Source organism: Silurus aristotelis (genome assembly GCF_946808225.1).
Source record: "Silurus aristotelis genome assembly, chromosome: 18".
In the NCBI taxonomy this organism is placed as follows: domain Eukaryota; kingdom Metazoa; phylum Chordata; class Actinopteri; order Siluriformes; family Siluridae; genus Silurus; species Silurus aristotelis.
The window spans coordinates 18,766,896-18,785,835 of NC_139591.1; the positions used below are offsets into that span (position 1 = coordinate 18,766,896).

Consider the following 18,940-nt stretch of genomic DNA (forward strand, 5'->3'; position numbering starts at 1 on the left):
ATAAAGGAGAAAATTGACAGGGAGAATTTATGCGGTCAAAAAGCCACTTGTATTCTTACTCTGGAAGCTATTGCAGAAAATCCTTTACAGTTGTATCGCTTTGAAATAGAAATTCAGGACATTAATGACAATTCTCCAGGTTTTCAAAATAAGGAAAGCGCGTTAAATATTGGAGAGTCAACCGCGCCTGGTACAAGATTTCGATTGGAATCAGCTCATGATCCTGATGTAGGATCAAACTCACTGCGCACTTACGCACTGAGCAAAAACGATTATTTTGCACTAGATGTGAAAATCGCTAAAGATGGATCTCGTGTGCCAGAGCTCGTATTAGAAACATCTTTGGACAGAGAAAAACAGTCAATAGTCAGCCTCACACTCACTGCTTTAGATGGCGGAAAACCTTCAAGATCCGGTACAACAAAAATATCCGTTCGCGTCCTTGACTCAAATGATAACGCTCCCGTTTTTGAAAAAGCTCAATATGACGAGCAAATCACAGAAAACACGGCCCCAGGAGCAGTAGTGTTTACTGTCAGAGCTACAGACCAGGATGAAGGTGCAAATAAAGAAATAAACTATTCGTTTGGTCCTCACACTCCAGACATTATCAGCAATTTGTTTTCTGTTGATCGAGTTAGTGGTGATGTTAAAGTGAAAACTAATATAGACTACGAGACCGACAGGTCCTTTGATTTTGATATCGTAGCCAGAGACAAAGGCAGTCCCCCAATGGAAGGTGTGTGTAGTGTCCATTTAGATGTATTAGATATGAACGATAACGCACCAGAGATCATATTAAAATCTTCACCCAGTCCTGTTCAAGAAGATGCTCCTGCTGGCACAGTGGTAGCTTTAATAAGTGCCAAAGATTTAGACAACGGTGATAATGCTAAGGTTACATTGACATTAATACCCGGAACGCCATTTTCCTTAAAATCATCTTTACCCAATCATTACACATTAATAACAGACCAGAAATTGGACAGAGAATCGCACTCTGCATATAATGTTGAGATTGTTGCTGCGGATTCAGGATCACCACAACTCACATCTAAGCAAGAAATACCCGTCAGTGTTGTAGATGTAAACGATAACGCACCTGTTTTTACACAATCGTCATACGTTGTCCACGTGAAAGAAAACAGCGCTGCTGGATCAATATTGTGTTCTGTGTCGGCTTCCGATCTAGATCAGGGCGAAAATGCAAAAATATCTTATTTACTTCTAGACTCCAGAGTACTGGACTCGCCACTGTCATCCTATATCTACATCAATTCAGATAACGGAAGTATTTTTAGCATGCACTCGTTTGATCATGAGAAGATGAAAGTGTTTCAGATACTGGTCCAAGCGAAAGATCACGGATCTCCGGCTCTGAGCAGCAATACTACGGTTCATGTTTTCATTGTGGACCAGAACGACAACGCCCCCTCTGTGATTTACCCCTCTGCACTCATGGGCTCCGTCTCTCATCAGAGGATGCCCCGCTCCGCTAAAGCAGGACACCTCGTTACTAAAGTCACAGCAGTGGACGCTGACTCGGGCCATAACGCCTGGATTTCCTATCGGCTAGCGGAGGCCACGGACGCGTCTCTGTTCACTGTGACTGTACATACAGGAGAGGTGAGGACTAAGCGCTCTGTTTCAGAGCAGGATGACTCCTCTCAGAGACTGATTATAGAGATAAAGGACAACGGAGACCCTGGACAGTCCACCACAGTCACTGTGGATATACTTATAGAGGACGGTTTTCATGAACCAATCTCAGACTTTAGACACAAAAACACAAAGCCTGAGAATAAAAGCAGCAAAATCACATTATATCTCATCATCGCTCTCGCCTCCGTCTCGTTGTTGTGTTTGCTGACATTTTTTGTCTTGTTGGTCAAATGTGCTCGAGGCAGTAGAGGCAGCTCGAGTTGCTGTATCAGACGGAGCGATTGTGAATATAAAAACCCAAATAGGAACCTTCAGATCCAGCTCAACACTGATGGACCCATTAAATATGTGGAGGTGCTGGGAGGAGACATGATGTCTCAGAGTCAGTCGTTCGGCTCCTATCTGTCTCCAATGTCCGAATTCAGTGATTTCACCCTCGTTAAACCCAGCAGCACCACAGACTTTACAAACACTCTGAGTGTGCTCGATGCCTCATTACCAGACAGCACGTGGACGTTTGAGAGTCAGCAGGTGAGCTGTAATTTCTGAAATTGACATCTGAACGAACGCATGGATTTGATTATTTATATATTATTTGTGTTTCTAACGTTGAAATGGATGCTGATTTGTTAAAGCTGTGCTTCATATTTACAAGTGAACTGCGCAAAATTACTGCCCGTTAATGATTCAAACGATTCGCATTAACGACATAATCAACACCAACAGAATATTTATACGATTTGGTTAAGGTTGTTTTCTTGGCTTATTTTTCTACAGACTTCATTTTTAGTTTTACGACCAGTCAACATGTAGAAACACTCATACAGAAATGTAAAGAAACCACATAGATACCTACATTCTTAAGCTACTCTCACGAAAAAAAGAATTTTATTTAACATACATTTTACATTTATGACATAACATTATGCACACAAGATGTTTAATAAATAAGCCAGCAGTTAACCTGTAGTAGCATGAAATTGGATGTATCAAGGACGACACTACTTGTCCAGGCACAGTCGCAACGCCGTTATTTCTTCACGTTTCTATCCAAGGCGAGTAGTGCCACCTGTTGGCCAAAATGACTGGCTATGCTTCGGGTTCCATCGGTTTTCGATTTATTAAGAAAGTAATTCAACAGTAAGAACAAAAACAAGTGGGCAGTTAATTACTATGGTGTTAAATTTTCTTTAAAAATGTGTTTGCTATAAAGTTCATTATTTGAGTATAAAAGTTTATAGAGGGCTGATTGCTGTCACAAGATGTCTGGCCAAGTCCATAATATACCTTGACATTCTAAGTTAAATTTACCATTTTGCTGAGTTTTCCTTTTAAACCAATTATTCATTTATTCATGGTAAATCGAAACTTTCTAAATGTAAATGTTATTTTACGAAATTTTAACAGAATCTTTGTAAAACTTACAGTACATCTAGATTTATTCACGTGAGATTTTTATTTGCTTTCAGAAATAAAAGTGGCAAAAAATCGCTTGGGTGAAGATTAAAGCTACACATGTGTTTAACTTTAGACTATTTCTTTAAATATAATAATAATAATAATAATAATAATAATAATAATAATAATAATAATAATAATAGCAATAATAATAATCACCATCATCATTATCATCACCATCACAATAATAATAATAACAATAATAATAATACCAAATGACCAAATGTACAACTTTGTACTTTTATTTAAAAAAAAGGAAATCTGTGTGTGTGTGTGTGTGTGTGTGTGTGTGTGTGTGTGTGTGTGTGTGTGTGTGTGTGTGTGTGTGTGTGTGTGTGTGTGAGAGAGAGAGAGAGAGAGAGAGAGAGAGAGAGAGAGAGAGAGAGAGAGTTGTCGCTGTCTTTAACAGCGGTGCTGAATTCTCAGAGGTCAGTAGCCATTCATTCTCTATTTACTTTCGACAAGCATGTATATTTGTCTTTTTTATATATTTTTTTAAACAATTAATAATTGTTTCTTCTTGGTTGAAACTATTGCATTTGAGTGGACAACTATCTGTGAAATTACTGCAATTATAAAAAATTGTGATCTTCCAAAAGATTTTCTCTGCACTCAAAATGGCCATGGTACAATATATATATATATATATATATATATATATATATATATATATATATATATATATATATATATATATATATATATATATAATTATAATAATAATAATTTTTTTTTATTCACTCACTGTTCCTTTAAAAAGAAGAATGTGCAAGCTATGGTTCTATTGGTGTGTTGAAAGCCAATAGAAAGGCTTTACAGTACAAAGAGATCCACTCCCTCCCCCTTTCTATTGTGTCAGTACTCTCACCAGACGAGCTTCAGCTAAGAGCTGGGGACCTGCACAGATTTCTCTGGCTATTTGATCATTAGAAAAATTATACTTGTTAATTACATATATGCAATGAGTCAAAAACGTATATATCACGCGAGCAAGTGCAAATATTGGGAATGGAGACCTTGAGAATAAAAATGTGGAGAAAATGGTGGATTGCCGGTCTGTTCTATGCGGTTGCTGTGTGGAATATAACCGAGGCGCAAATTCGCTACACCATACCAGAGGAGCAAATCGAGGGCACCGTTGTTGGAAACATCGCAAAAGATCTGGATTTAAAATTGTCTGACGTATTTGAGCGGAATGTACGGATTGCTCTCGAGTCTGGTAAGCAGTATTTTGGTGTGGATCAAGCAAAAGGTGAGCTGGTTGTAAAGGAGAAATTTGACAGGGAGAATTTATGCGGTCAAAAAGCCACTTGTATTCTTACTCTGGAAGCTATTGCAGAAAATCCTTTACAGTTGTATCGCTTTGATATAGAAATTCAGGACATTAATGACAATTCTCCAGTTTTTCAAAATAAAGAAAGCACGTTAAATATTGCGGAGTCAACCGCGCCTGGTACAAGATTGCGTTTGGAATCAGCTCATGATCCTGATGTAGGATCAAACTCACTGCGCACTTACGCACTGAGCAAAAACGATTATTTTGCACTAGATGTGAAAATCGCTAAAGATGGATCTCGTGTGCCAGAGCTCGTATTAGAAACATCTTTGGACAGAGAAAAACAGTCAATAGTCAGCCTCACACTCACTGCTTTAGATGGCGGAAAACCTTCAAGATCCGGTACAACAAAAATATCCGTTCGCGTCCTTGACTCAAATGATAACGCTCCCGTTTTTGAAAAAGCTCAATATGACGAGCAAATCACAGAAAACACGGCCCCAGGAGCAGTAGTGTTTACTGTCAGAGCTACAGACCAGGATGAAGGTGCAAATAAAGAAATAAACTATTCGTTTGGTCCTCACACTCCAGACATTATCAGCAATTTGTTTTCTGTTGATCGAGTTAGTGGTGATGTTAAAGTGAAAACTAATATAGACTACGAGACCGACAGGTCCTTTGATTTTGATATCGTAGCCAGAGACAAAGGCAGTCCCCCAATGGAAGGTGTGTGTAGTGTCCATTTAGATGTATTAGATATGAACGATAACGCACCAGAAATTATATTAATATCTTCACCCAGTCCTGTTCAAGAAGATGCTCCTGCTGGCACAGTGGTAGCTTTAATAAGTGCCAAAGATTTAGACAACGGTGATAATGCTAAGGTTACATTGACATTAATACCCGGAACGCCATTTTCCTTAAAATCATCTTTACCCAATCATTACACATTAATAACAGACCAGAAATTGGACAGAGAATCGCACTCTGCATATAATGTTGAGATTGTTGCTGCGGATTCAGGATCACCACAACTCACATCTAAGCAAGAAATACCCGTCAGTGTTGTAGATGTAAACGATAACGCACCTGTTTTTACACAATCGTCATACGTTGTCCACGTGAAAGAAAACAGCGCTGCTGGATCAATATTGTGTTCTGTGTCGGCTTCCGATCTAGATCAGGGCGAAAATGCAAAAATATCTTATTCACTTCTAGATTCCAGAGTACTGGACTCGCCACTGTCATCTTATATCTACATCAATTCAGATAACGGAAGTATTTTTAGCATGCACTCGTTTGATCATGAGAAGATGAAAGTGTTTCAGATACTGGTCCAAGCGAAAGATTACGGATCTCCGAGTCTGAGCAGCAATACTACGGTTCATGTTTTCATTGTGGACCAGAACGACAACGCCCCCTCTGTGATTTACCCCTCTGCACTCATGGGCTCCGTCTCTCATCAGAGGATGCCCCGCTCCGCTAAAGCAGGACACCTCGTTACTAAAGTCACAGCAGTGGACGCTGACTCGGGCCATAACGCCTGGATTTCCTATCGGCTAGCGGAGGCCACGGACGTGTCTCTGTTCACTGTGACTGTACATACAGGAGAGGTGAGGACTAAGCGCTCTGTTTCAGAGCAGGATGACTCCTCTCAGAGACTGATTATAGAGATAAAGGACAACGGAGACCCTGGACAGTCCACCACAGTCACTGTGGATATACTTATAGAGGACAGCTTTCAGGAACCAATCTCAGACTTTAGACACAAAAACACAAAACCTGAGAATAAAAGCAGCAAAATCACATTATATCTCATCATCGCTCTCGCCTCCGTTTCATTGTTGTGTTTGCTGACATTTTTTGTCTTGTTGGTCAAATGTGCTCGAGGCAGTAGAGGCAGCTCGAGTTGCTGTATCAGACGGAGCGATTGTGAATATAAAAACCCAAACAGGAACCTTCAGATCCAGCTCAACACTGATGGACCCATTAAATATGTGGAGGTGCTGGGAGGAGACATGATGTCTCAGAGTCAGTCGTTCGGCTCCTATCTGTCTCCAATGTCCGAATTCAGTGATTTCACCCTCGTTAAACCCAGCAGCACCACAGACTTTACAAACACTCTGAGTGTGCTCGATGCCTCATTACCAGACAGCACGTGGACGTTTGAGAGTCAGCAGGTGAGAGTGTGAGCTATTTAATATATTATATTCCACAATTACAGACACTTTGATTTCATATTCATGGCTATACATTACGGCATTAAATACATATTTTATATTACATATACATTAAATTGTCATACATTACTGTCAAAAAGTATTGTCAAATTGTCAAATTGTCAAATACTGTAATTTTTGGATATTTCTGGTTCCCTTGCATACTAATTTCTATGGGCACTAGTTTTGGAAAGAAACATTTCACAGGTACATTTTCACAGTTCAGCTGGGTGGAATTAGCCCTCGCGACCTTCTGTTTACAATTCCAACGACTTTACCACTGATTTACAACTTTGTCCATTTTCCAACCTTGAATAAGTGATCAAATATGGCTTCACGCTTTCGGATGAGGCACTTAATAATATTGGCAATTTCTTTTACCTACTCTAGGATACAATTTAACCAACTAATATTTAAACAATAGCATTGTTTGTTAAAGAGCCAGATGAATTAACCAGGCAGCAAATGTGCCTATTTGTTGCAGTTAAAGATAATTTAATAATAACTAAATTAAACTGATTTAAAGCTAGTTTTTTTATTTTTTATTATTATGATTTAATGAAATCATGGCTGCTAACTATTAATGGTTCATTTTACTTTGGTGCTTCTCAGTTCATTTTGCTACAGTATAAAATAAAAACTAGGATTATCTTGATTTAAGGTATTTGTTGATCTACACATATGTTTAGTGATATGTTGCACTAAATCTACAAACCAAATTGAGATGAGGTCAGAGCATACTACTTCGTTGGATATAGCCTTTGCTAATTTACACACCTCTAGAATGTTACTCTTAGTAACTGTTGACTGTAGAAGGTGTATAACATTAGCTTCTTCAAGCATATGCTTGCATAGAAATCTAAGATTACCCACTATGTCTTGCACCCTGGCACTCAGTATATACCTAACCTGTGCCTGTGGTGCTCCCAAATGCCTAGCACATTTTCCATGCCTTAGAATAAAGTCACTTACATCCAGCGCTCTTTCAGGTTTCTGAACTGGTGCTTCACTGTGTACAGAAAACCTGCTAGACACGCCAAGCCAAGACGAGGGATGGTCCTGGGGGCGAGCCTTAGCATTAGCTTTGGCTTTTCAAGTATAGGTGATGGCATGGATACCATCACACATGCACCATTTGTTGATGATGTCCTTGAAGTGGCTATGGATTCTCTGGGCATGTGAGTGATTATCCATGCTTAAAGACGCCTTGTCCCCTGCCCTGTAAGTGAAATCTGATATGAAGAATTAGCATGAGAATGTGCTCTTGGAGACAGTGGCATCCTTGATGCAGTTACTGACCTAGCTGGTCACTGATAGTGTGTACTCCCAGCTGGTGAAGTTATCATTGGTTGCAGTATCCTTCCTGTCTGCAATATCTCTACTGTCTACAACTCTCACCCCCTGTATGAAACAGTTTCATCTCTGAACAGCTCCTTCAGTGACAGACTGTTCCATTCTAAGTGTCTGAAGAAGTGATTCAGAAGGTCTTTTCTTCCTGCTGCTATTAGACTTTACAATCAGAGCTGCTCCCAGTTAACCAGTCACCAAAATATACACTGTTACTGTGCAATAATGACAATAAGGGCTTTTTGCAATAAATGTACAATAACACTAATTTAAAACCGTGCAGTATTACCTATGTGCAATATGTCTGAGAGTGTAACTGCTTACTGGTGGTCTCTTTTTCTTTTTCTTTTGTATTTATACACTGTAATGTATATACGTTTTATTATGTCAGTCACTAAACTCATCTGGTGTAGTCTGCTGGAGTCGGATATAGTCCAGTTTATTGTTCATGGAGCAGATATTTTAGAGCAGGATCAATGGGAGAGTTGGCCTGGTTTGCTTTTAGCCAAGTAGTTGGATCGAGTGTTGTAGATATAAAAGCCACAGATTTTCTCAAGGCCGCTGTAGTGTTCATGTTAACAACAAAAAAAAAAGATGTTTTATTTGTACAGTATATAGACAAATATAAAAACGTATTCTATACTGGAGCTATAGATTAATCACATTCCAGCATGTTTTTTGTTATAAAATCTAAAAAAGACACAGAGGTCATTTGACTATGAAAAGAATAATTTGTTGAGCATTAATGTTTAAGAGAAAGACTATGGCACTCCAGCAACATCACAGGATTTACAAACACTCTGAGCATGTTCAATGTGTCATTACCAGGACTGTACTTGGATGTTTAAGAGTCAGTAGGTAAGAAAAACACACAGATTGTGTGTATCTTTCTCTTACTTTAAGGGTAATAATGTGCCATACCAAGAAAGAGAGAGAGAGAGATTTAAAAAAAAAAACCTTTATTACAAATGCTCAAGGCTTGTAACAGCGACTGATAAAATATTTAATTTAAGTTAATACATCACTTAAATAAATAAATAGATAGATTGAAAAGGTTTTTTTTTTGGGTAAATACAGTGTAAACAAAATTTACATGAAGTTTTTTAAGACATGGAATGTGCAAAATGCAGTTCATCATTGACAACAGAGCAGAGTGCATTTTTATTGCACCAGATTTTCTTAAACATCATTAAGTTGTCTGTTTTCTTGTAAAAGTTAAAGTCTTTATCAATGCTGTTGTCACCATTTTTGCATCATGGCTGCCTCTTTTTGTTTTACTTAAATTTTTTCGACTGATGTAGATGCCCATCTCATGCCCACAAAAAAGTTTAAGAGCTGACGCTCTCCTTTAATTCTCTGTATATATTTTACCCCCAGGATAAAAGTTTAGACTGAGAAAGATTTGGTAAAAATGCTAAAAACATTCCACATTTTCCACTGAGTGTTGCATCTAGGTGTTCAGGGACTTTGGGCAGTCCTCCTAGGAAGACCTGCTCTGTGACCTGGTCTACTTTAAGCTTGCCGATGTAAAGCTTTTTATAGAAACTAACCACTCTCTTGCGTATTTCAGTGGGTTCAGATAAAATGTGTCGAAACTAGGGACATTCTTTTTTTTAAGGTTTAAAAAAACATAGATGGTGCATCCATTTGGTCTGCATTCTGGAAGCGTGATCTTATTGGTGTTCCTTGTTTTTTTAACCCTAGAAGGTCTGGTAACTTTTTTCTTTTTAGGTGTAAGGGTCTGAATATGGTCCTGTTCTCTTGTTGGTTGTAAAAGGGATTGGAGTTCCATGATTTCGAGTTCTAAATGATTTACTGACAGAGCCAAATTCCTTGTGACATTTGCAGTGTACATAATTGTTTGGTGTGTACTTTGCCCTGGTTCCACCACTGCTGTAAGGATGTGTAGTATTTCTTATCTAGTTAAACATATTTTAAAAAAACATAAAAAAAAAAATTAAATCATTAAAATGTTGTGTAAAAGAGCTGTTTTAAAATGCCAGTATAAAATTGTTGGTTTAATAGGTTTAAAACTGCTTTGCAGGAAACCAAACTGTGGTCTGAGAGACCAACAGGGCTGATAAAACAACTCTTTAAAATGTTTAAAAGATGCTTAAAAACAGATGCTTTGATTTCATGAACATCATGCATCGCTTAAATAAGATGTGTGCGGGAAGGAATGTGAGAGAGAGAGAGAGAGAGAGAGAGAGAGAGAGAGAGAGAGAGAGAGAGAGAGAATATATTGCTTTCAGCACCACAAATTTGAACAGCAACATTTCGTCTGCTGTTACTCATAAAGTCCTTTTATGTGTTTTCTGGAGAAATATAATACTTAATTTACATTTGAAAAGTCGCCGTTCATGAAAACTCAACCTTGATCAAATATGTAGTTAAATTAATTTACTTAGTGCTCTGAATCATTCAAGATGTACTATTATAATGAGAGAGAGAGAGAGAGAGAGAGAGAGAGAGAGAGAGAGAGAGAGAGAGAGAGAATATTGTTTCCAGCACCAGAGAAGTGAACAGCAACTTTTCTTTCTAATGTCAGCAAACCTTCTGCTGCAATTCGTTTGCTGTTTCTCATAAAATGATTTTGTGTTAGATAAATAAAAAGCTTTTATGTGTTCACTTAGTACTCTGCAATGATTCCAGGCGTACTATTATAATGTTATAATGAGAGAGTGAGAGAAAAAAAAAAAAAAAAGAAAGAGAGAGAGAGAGAGAGAGAGAATATTGTTTTCAGCACCACTGAAGTGAACAGCAACTTTTCTTTCTAATGTAAGCAAACCTTCTGCTGCAATTCGTTTTCTGTTTCTCATAAAATGATTTTATTTGTGTTTACTTAGTACTCTGAATCATTCAAGTCAAGATGTACTATTATAATGAGAGAGAGAGAGAGAGAGAGAGAGAGAGAGAGAGAGAGAGAGAGAGAGAGAGAGAGAGAGAGAGAGTGTGTGTGTGTGTGTGTGTGTGTGTGTGTGTGTGTGTGTGTGTGTGTGTGTGTATTGTTTTCAGCACCACAAACGTGAACAGCAACTTTTCTTTCTAAAGAGAGAGAGAGAGAGAGAGAGAGAGAGAGAGAGAGAGAGAGAGAGAGAGAGAGATTATTCTATACATTGCATGCTGCATTAAACAAAGCAAGATTGGAATAATGTGGTTTTTTTTTTTTTTTTTTTTTTTTTTAAGTTATATGTTAATCACTTGAAAGCTAATGTAACCCCTCACCATTTTATTAACAACTTACCAGATCAATTGTGTTTTGCAAAATGGAACAAAATATTGACGACGGTCAGAATTTCCTCTCGAATAAAATCAGAGCGTTGCCTGCGTGTGTGTCTTTAAGAAGCAGCCATTTTGTTATTGGACGTCAGAGCACCAATAATCTTCAGGACTGTACAAAGAGATCCACTCCCTCCCCCATCGCAGGGAATCGCACGATGCACGGAGCCTGTACAGACCGTAATGCGCTCCTGCTCTTAAAACTGAAAATGGATTACAATAAAGATTTGGAACCGAATCGAGATGTGAAGCTCAGTTTTTCTGAGATTGTACATATTTTATCGATCTGCTGAATTGTCTAGATTTTTTTTTTCTATCAAGATGACAAAGAGGACGTGGTTTGAAGGATGGAGATGTCTTTTATTCTGGTTGTTCCTTTTTCTTCTTTTGTGGAATAACGCACAAGGCCAGACTCGCTATTCGATTCCAGAGGAATTAAACGTAGGCTCCGTTGTCGGAAATATCGCTAGAGATCTGGGTTTGAAAATATCCGAGCTTTACGACCGTAAATTGCAAATAGCCTCCGAATCAGGTAAGCAGTATTTCAGTGTGAATTTAGGGAAAGGTGAGATAGTGGTTGATGAACGGATCGATAGAGAAAGCCTTTGTGGACAAAACGCAAATTGTCTGTTGCCAGTTCAAGTCATAATCGAGGATCCTCTCCAGCTTTACCGAATAGATGTCGAAATTCAGGACATAAATGATAATTATCCTCGTTTTCAGTCAACGGAGCGCGCGCTGAAAATCGCAGAGTCCACCGTGCCTGGAATGCGCTTCCCTCTGGAGAGTGCACAAGATCCAGATGTTGGGAGCAATTCTTTAAAATCGTACACGCTGAGCAAAGACGAATGCTTCAGTCTGAAAGTCAAGGATCTTGGAGATGGGCGTAAAGTTCCCGAGCTGGTTTTGGAGAAATCCCTTGACCGTGAGAAGAAGGCTTTTCATCAGCTAATGCTCACTGCACTGGATGGTGGAAATCCCGTAAAATCAGGCACATCTCAGATAAATATCACTGTTCTGGATAATAACGACAACAATCCAGTTTTTAGCAATGCAATATATAAAGTAAGTATTGCTGAAAATTCAAGTCGGGGGGCGTCAGTGTTAAAAGTTGATGCTGTAGATTTGGACGAGGGCACAAATGGTGAAATAGAGTATTCTTTCGGAGAGCACACACCCGACACAGTACGCTCATTGTTCCACATTGATTCTGGAACAGGCGAAATGATTTTAAACGCGCAGCTGGATTTTGAAAGCACTCCGACTTACAATATCGAAGTCATCGCTAAAGATAAAGGCGTCCCTGAAATGGAGGGCCACTGCAATGTTTATATAGACGTATTAGACGTGAATGACAACCCACCCCAAATCGTGCTCACGTCAAAACCGAGTCCAGTTCGCGAGGACGCGCCGAGTGGCACCGTTGTAGCGTTAATAAGCGCGCGCGACCTAGACTCAGATGTTAACGGTAAGGTCACTTTACTCACACAACCTGGGGTTCCTTTTATACTGAAATCGACTTTCTCCAACGATTATTCTTTGGTGACCAATGGAATTTTAGATCGTGAAAGTTTCCCGGAGTATAACGTCGAAATTAACGCGTTCGATTCAGGTTCTCCTTCTTTGAGCAGCCAGAAAACCATTTCAGTCCAAGTCCTTGATGTTAATGACAATCCACCAAACTTCTCTGAGAACTCGTACAAAGCCTATTTAAAAGAGAACAACCACCCAGGCTCGATTGTTTGTTCTGTCACAGCTTCAGACCATGACATTGGAGAAAATGCAAAAATATCTTATTCTATAATTGACACCAAAGGCCTCCACATGCCACTGTCGTCTTATTTTTATATCAACTCGGATAACGGAAGTATTTTTAGCATGCACTCGTTTGATTATGAGAAGATGAAAGTGTTTCAGATACTGGTCCAAGCGAAAGATCATGGCTCTCCCGCTCTGAGCAGCAACGCCACGGTAAATATTTTCATTGTGGACCAGAACGACAATGCCCCCTCTGTGATTTACCCCTCTGCACACATGGGCTCCGTCTCTCATCAGAGGATGCCCCGCTCCGCTAAAGCAGGACACCTCGTTACTAAAGTCACAGCAGTGGACGCTGACTCGGGCCATAACGCCTGGATTTCCTATCGGCTAGCGGAGGCCACGGACGCGTCTCTGTTCACTGTGACTGTACATACAGGAGAGGTGAGGACTAAGCGCTCTGTTTCAGAGCAGGATGACTCCTCTCAGAGACTGATTATAGAGATAAAGGACAATGGAGACTATGAGCAGTCCACCACACTCACTGTGGATATACAGATAGAGGACGGCTTTCATGAACCAATCTCAGACTTTAGAAACACAATCACAGAGCCTGAGAAGAAAAGCAGCAAAATCACATTATATCTCATCATCGCTCTCGCCTCCGTCTCGTTGTTGTGTTTGCTGACATTTTTTGTCTTGTTGGTCAAATGTGCTCGAGGCAGTAGAGGCAGCTCGAGTTGCTGTATCAGACGGAGCGATTGTGAATATAAAAATCCCAACAGGAACCTTCAGATCCAGCTCAACACTGATGGACCCATTAAATATGTGGAGGTGCTGGGAGGAGACATGATGTCTCAGAGTCAGTCGTTCGGCTCCTATCTGTCTCCAATGTCCGAATTCAGTGATTTCACCCTCGTTAAACCCAGCAGCACCACAGACTTTACAAACACTCTGAGTGTGCTCGATGCCTCATTACCGGACAGCACGTGGACATTTGAGAGTCAGCAGGTGAGGAAGGAAATGCACAGGTTTTATATAGCAAAAATGAAATTGGGTGTCGAGAGAGAGAGAGAGAGAGAGAGAGAGAGAGAGAGAGAGAGAGAGAGAGAGATGATTTTTGCCACTAAGGCATTCATAAAATGTCCAATAAGTACAGCTTTGTGTTCACCTATTTCTGTTGATCAGTATTGGGTTGATTATATTATATTATATTATATTATATTATATTATATTATATTATATTATATTTTATTATATTTTATTATACATTGCCCATCCAAAAAAAAAGTCACCACCTGGATTTAACTAAGCAAATAGGTTAAAGCCTCCCATTGGATAATTACTGCATCAGTGATTATGTTTCAGCTGGCAACAAGTTACTTAACTTATGCAGTGAGTAGCTTCTCATTTCTTAAATAACCATGTCCGAAGGTAAATCATGTGTTTGTGGAAAGTGAGTTAGCATTTGAACAAATTGAGTGCATCAGTTTTGCATCACATAAGGTGTAGATTCAAGTGAATCGGAAATGTTTACAAGAGAAACGCGAGAGTCTAGGAATGCAAACTACGTCTTGCCTGGTCTTATGGCGTGTGTCTGATCTTATGGCGTGTGTGTCTATGTGGGAGAGTGCAAGAGAGAGAGAGAGAGAGAGAGAGAGAAAGAGAGAGAGAGAATGAGGATGAGGATGAGGATGAGGGGGCTGACAGATGTTCTTTAGTAATACACTTCTTTGTCGCTGTATTTCTACCAATAAGAAGTCGAGGTCTTTGTATTGTATCACAACTGAAATTTGGCCACGATGCATCTGTAGAGCACTAAAATTCTGTTCATAATGTAGAACAAATAGGCTAAATGCATAATTCTGATTATTTGATTTATTAATTTTATTACCAGTCACAGCTTGTACCAGGTTTACATATGCTTTGAAGTTCATTCTGTATTTATAAAGTTAAAGAATTCCTGTGGGAATGGATATCAGAGCGATGCACAGAGTGCATGTCGGGATTTGGATAGCTCTACATCTGTTTTTTTATATCGAGGCTACAGAACTGCTTTATTCCATGGCTGAAGAGTTGAGACCAGGTACCATAATAGAACACATGTCTAAGGACTTGAGCATGGATGTTCAGGAGATGGTTCACAGGGAGGTGCGCATCGTTTCGGAACTTAACTTTAAATGTTTTGACGTAGATCCAAAAAATGGAGCTTTAGTCAGTAGACAGAAAGTGGACCGAGAGCACGTGTGTGGATCAAGCACATTGTGTCACATCCGGCTCAGACCTTTAAGGTCACAGTGTATGTGTTTGTCCTTAATTAGAATGACCATGTTCCGAATCTTCACTACCCTTTACTTCCTTCTGATGGCACACTGTATTTGTTTGCTCCTATCTTTGCTAAACATGGTCACCGAATTAATCAGATCTAATGTGTGGATGGAGACAGCAGTCACAATGTCTGGCTTTTCTACAGTCTGTCTGGTCTAGATGCAGCACTGTTTCACATCGGCACCTATACAGGAGAGCTGAGAGTAGCTGGAAATCTCAGGCAGGAAGAACATAAGAGCGTATTCAGCATCTAGTGTTAGTCAGTGGATGGAAAACAATTGCAAGCAAGGGAAAACCAGCACTTTGAAGCATTTTTGCTGTTAATATCACTTTGGCAGAGAAAATGACAGATGCTTTGTCTGATCTCTCTGAATGATTTAATTGGTCATTTTCTTATTATTACGTGACACACTGTAAAGGCTTTTATTTGTCACTTGCATATTTAACACATGGAAAACTGCATACTGGAACTCTGGTGGTAGATCCACTAATATACTATATGGAGAAAAATGGTCTTTTCCAACTATTTGTTTTTTTTTGTGAAGGTTTTTACCACAAAAATGGAAGCACCCAATTGTCTTTTTATGTGGTAGCATACATTTTAGATTCACTTGAACTAGAGACCCATACCTGGTCCAGCATGACAATATCCCTGTAAGAACACCATTGAATTGAAACACGAATTGCACCCCAGATCTCCTCACGTGACTTTACTAAAGCCCTTATGGCTGAATGAGCAAAATCTCCTCAACCACACTCTAAATTATAGTGCAGTATCTTTTCAGATGACTTTGGGTTATTATAACAGCAAATATGGACTCAAAGTGGAATGTGATTTGTGAAAAAGCAGTGTCCAACTTTTGTCCATATAGTGTATATATTGGCCACTTAAAATTTTAACATCTACTAAACTGTACAAACAGATGCAAAATATACATATAAAAAATGTTAAGTAGAAGATGACACAAAAGTCTACAAAATATACAGACACACTGTACATAAATATGGGTGAAACTACATACCTATTGTGCGAACATTTGGCTGTGCAAATGATGCGTTTACTGACTGGTTATTAACTGGTTATGATGTTGTATCAATAATTCCCCTTATTTCTTGCTATTTCTGCGTTCATTGTAAATCTATGATTTTTAGCAGAAAACAGAATGAACACAATCCCTTTTCCAAAGCTTCATAGCTTGATGTTCTTTCCATTTTATCAGTATTTCTTTTTCTTTATGTTCTATTTGTCTGTAGCTAAGTTTGTTGTTTGTTGACATGTCTGTTGGTGGGATTTAGATGAGCATGGTTAGGGTTAGGCTATATCTTTGTTGTATGCCAAGAATGGCAGCATGTTGCATTGCTCCAGAGAAAAGTCCAGAGAATGTCCAGAGAAATCTTTTAAATTGTGCAGTTTTTTCTACAAAAGCAAAATTGGATGGACGCCATGGCATTAGGGCAATTGTGTGTGTGTGTGTGCGTGTGTGCGTGTGTGTTTGGGGATTTGTGAGACATTACACATGCCACATGGTCCTCTTCAGTTCAGTATATACGTATTAAGATTGAAAACAGCAAATATCTCACTAAAATCTGCAAAACAATATTATAAAATTAACCACATCACACTACTTGATGTGAAGTCTACACATGTAGTCTCCATGTGAAGTCAATGCAGTTTGCCTGGCCATATTTCTTACAGGCACTGAGTAAACCTAATACTCTCTGGAAAGATACTATGTGTGTTCCTATATTGTATGTGCACTCATGTGTTTCAGAGACATGATGGATATTTCAATTATTCACACATTCAGTCTGTATTCTGTAAAAGCCTAACTCCCACTAGGCATAATCTCTATCCATTTTCTGTCCTCCACTCTACTTGCAGGTCTGATAGCAAGACTAACTCTATTGTCATTTATAATATCACAGAAGAGATACCTTAAAGTGGGGGCAAGTATTCTAAAAGAAGATATAAACACAAGTGTTTCTCTTTTTTTCTTCACAGCAAAAGCCACCGAACAATGACTGGCGTTTACCTCCTAACCAGAGGCCTGGACCTAGTGGGTAAGTGAATTAGTGGCTTTATTAGTACAACCCCAGTTTTAAAAAAAAAATGGTGTAAAATGTAAATTAAAACAGAATGCCATTGCAAGTCTCATAAACCCATATTATTACGATCATCTTATTCAAAATAAAGCATAGAAAACATCGATTGTTTTAATTGAGCAAATGTACCATTTTAAGGAAAAAAAATAAGTAATTTAGAATTTGATGGCTGTAACACATCACAACAATTTTGGGACTGGGACTAAAAAAAAAGCTTGAAAAGCAAGTGTTTTCAAAAAAGAAAAAGCTGGAGCAATTTGAATTACATTATTTAGATTAATTGGCAACAGTTTATTAACATGATTGGATATTAAAAAGAATAGTCTCTCAGAAGTAAAGACGGGCAGAGGATTACCAATCTGCAAAAACATTGTCTACAAATTGTGGAATTTCATGTTCCTCAACATTAAATAGTGAAGACTGAATTTACACTGGATGCTTGTGGTCTTCTGGCACTCAGGTGGCCCTCAGGTGTAAAAACAGGTAGAATTCTGTATTAGAAATCACTGCATGGGATCATAAACACCTCCACAAATAACCGTCTGTAAAACGCCATTTACAAATGCAGGTTAAAGCTCATTATGCAAAAAAAAATATCCCAGAAATGCTATTTTCTTCTTTTGGCCAAAGCTCAAATGAATTAAAATGAATGAGCTAAAGTGGAAATCTGTTATGTGGTCGGATGAATCGAAATTATATATATATTTTTTTGTAAACCATGGGCACCACACTTTACAGACTAAAGAGGATAGGGACCATCCAGCTTGCACACCTGAAAAGGCGGCATCAATGCTGGAAGGGATAAGAGCAACATATGCCTATATTCAACCAATACCTTTTCAGGGAGAGCCTTGCATATTTCATCAAGATAATGCTAAACTGCATGATGTAACTATTACAGCAGCATGGCTATATAGTAAAAGAGTTTGGCTGCTTAACTGGCCTGCCTGCTGTCCAGATCTTTCATCAACTGAAACTCACAATGTGAGGCTACAATGTGGGGTAGCTACAATTCTGTATCAGACAAAAATGAAATAACATTTCTCTCTGCAAACTCCAACAACTGGATTCTTCAGTTCCCATTCATATTTAAACTGTTGTTTAAAGTAGCAGGGATACTACACAGTAGTAAACATCAAAATGTTTTGGAACCATCAAATTCATAATTACTGTTATTAATAAAATAGGGAGGGGGTTATGAGATTTGTAAATTATTGTATTGTGTTTTTATTTACATTTTACATAATATCCCAGTTTTGGAATTGGGGTTGTAGCTTCTATGGTGTAATGGGATAAAGAGTGATACAAATGTTATGCAAAGGTTCTAATGAGCACTGGGATTATGATATACTTAAGTCAGGACTAAGCACAGCAATGATCAATAATTGGGGTCTAGATTTTTATGGCATTATTATAAATAAAGGTTTACTCAAGATTTACTTGCATGTTACATCAGGTTTCTCCAAACCACATTAAGGATCTTTAACAGAACTTTTTTTTAAGAATGTGC

General features: G+C 38.6%; 1 protein-coding gene across 50 annotated transcripts in view; it reads left to right on the forward strand.

Annotated features, from left to right (window-relative positions):
* LOC310741048 (protocadherin gamma-C5-like) overlaps positions 1–18,940 on the forward strand; it is a gene marked incomplete at its 5' end in the record, with an annotated part of 208,022 nt that overhangs the window by 183,851 nt on the left and 5,231 nt on the right. For 42 of the 50 annotated variants that reach the window (XM_083568426.1, XM_083568428.1, XM_083568450.1 and 39 more), the window contains one exon: positions 17,330–17,388. In XM_083568426.1, coding sequence (XP_083424552.1) covers positions 17,330–17,388 — 59 coding nt within the window. Of the gene's footprint in view, positions 1–3,867; positions 6,577–11,105; positions 14,011–17,329; positions 17,389–18,940 lie in introns of those variants that run through there. The other 8 variants (XM_083568435.1, XM_083568437.1, XM_083568468.1 and 5 more) reach the window with 8 other exon arrangements.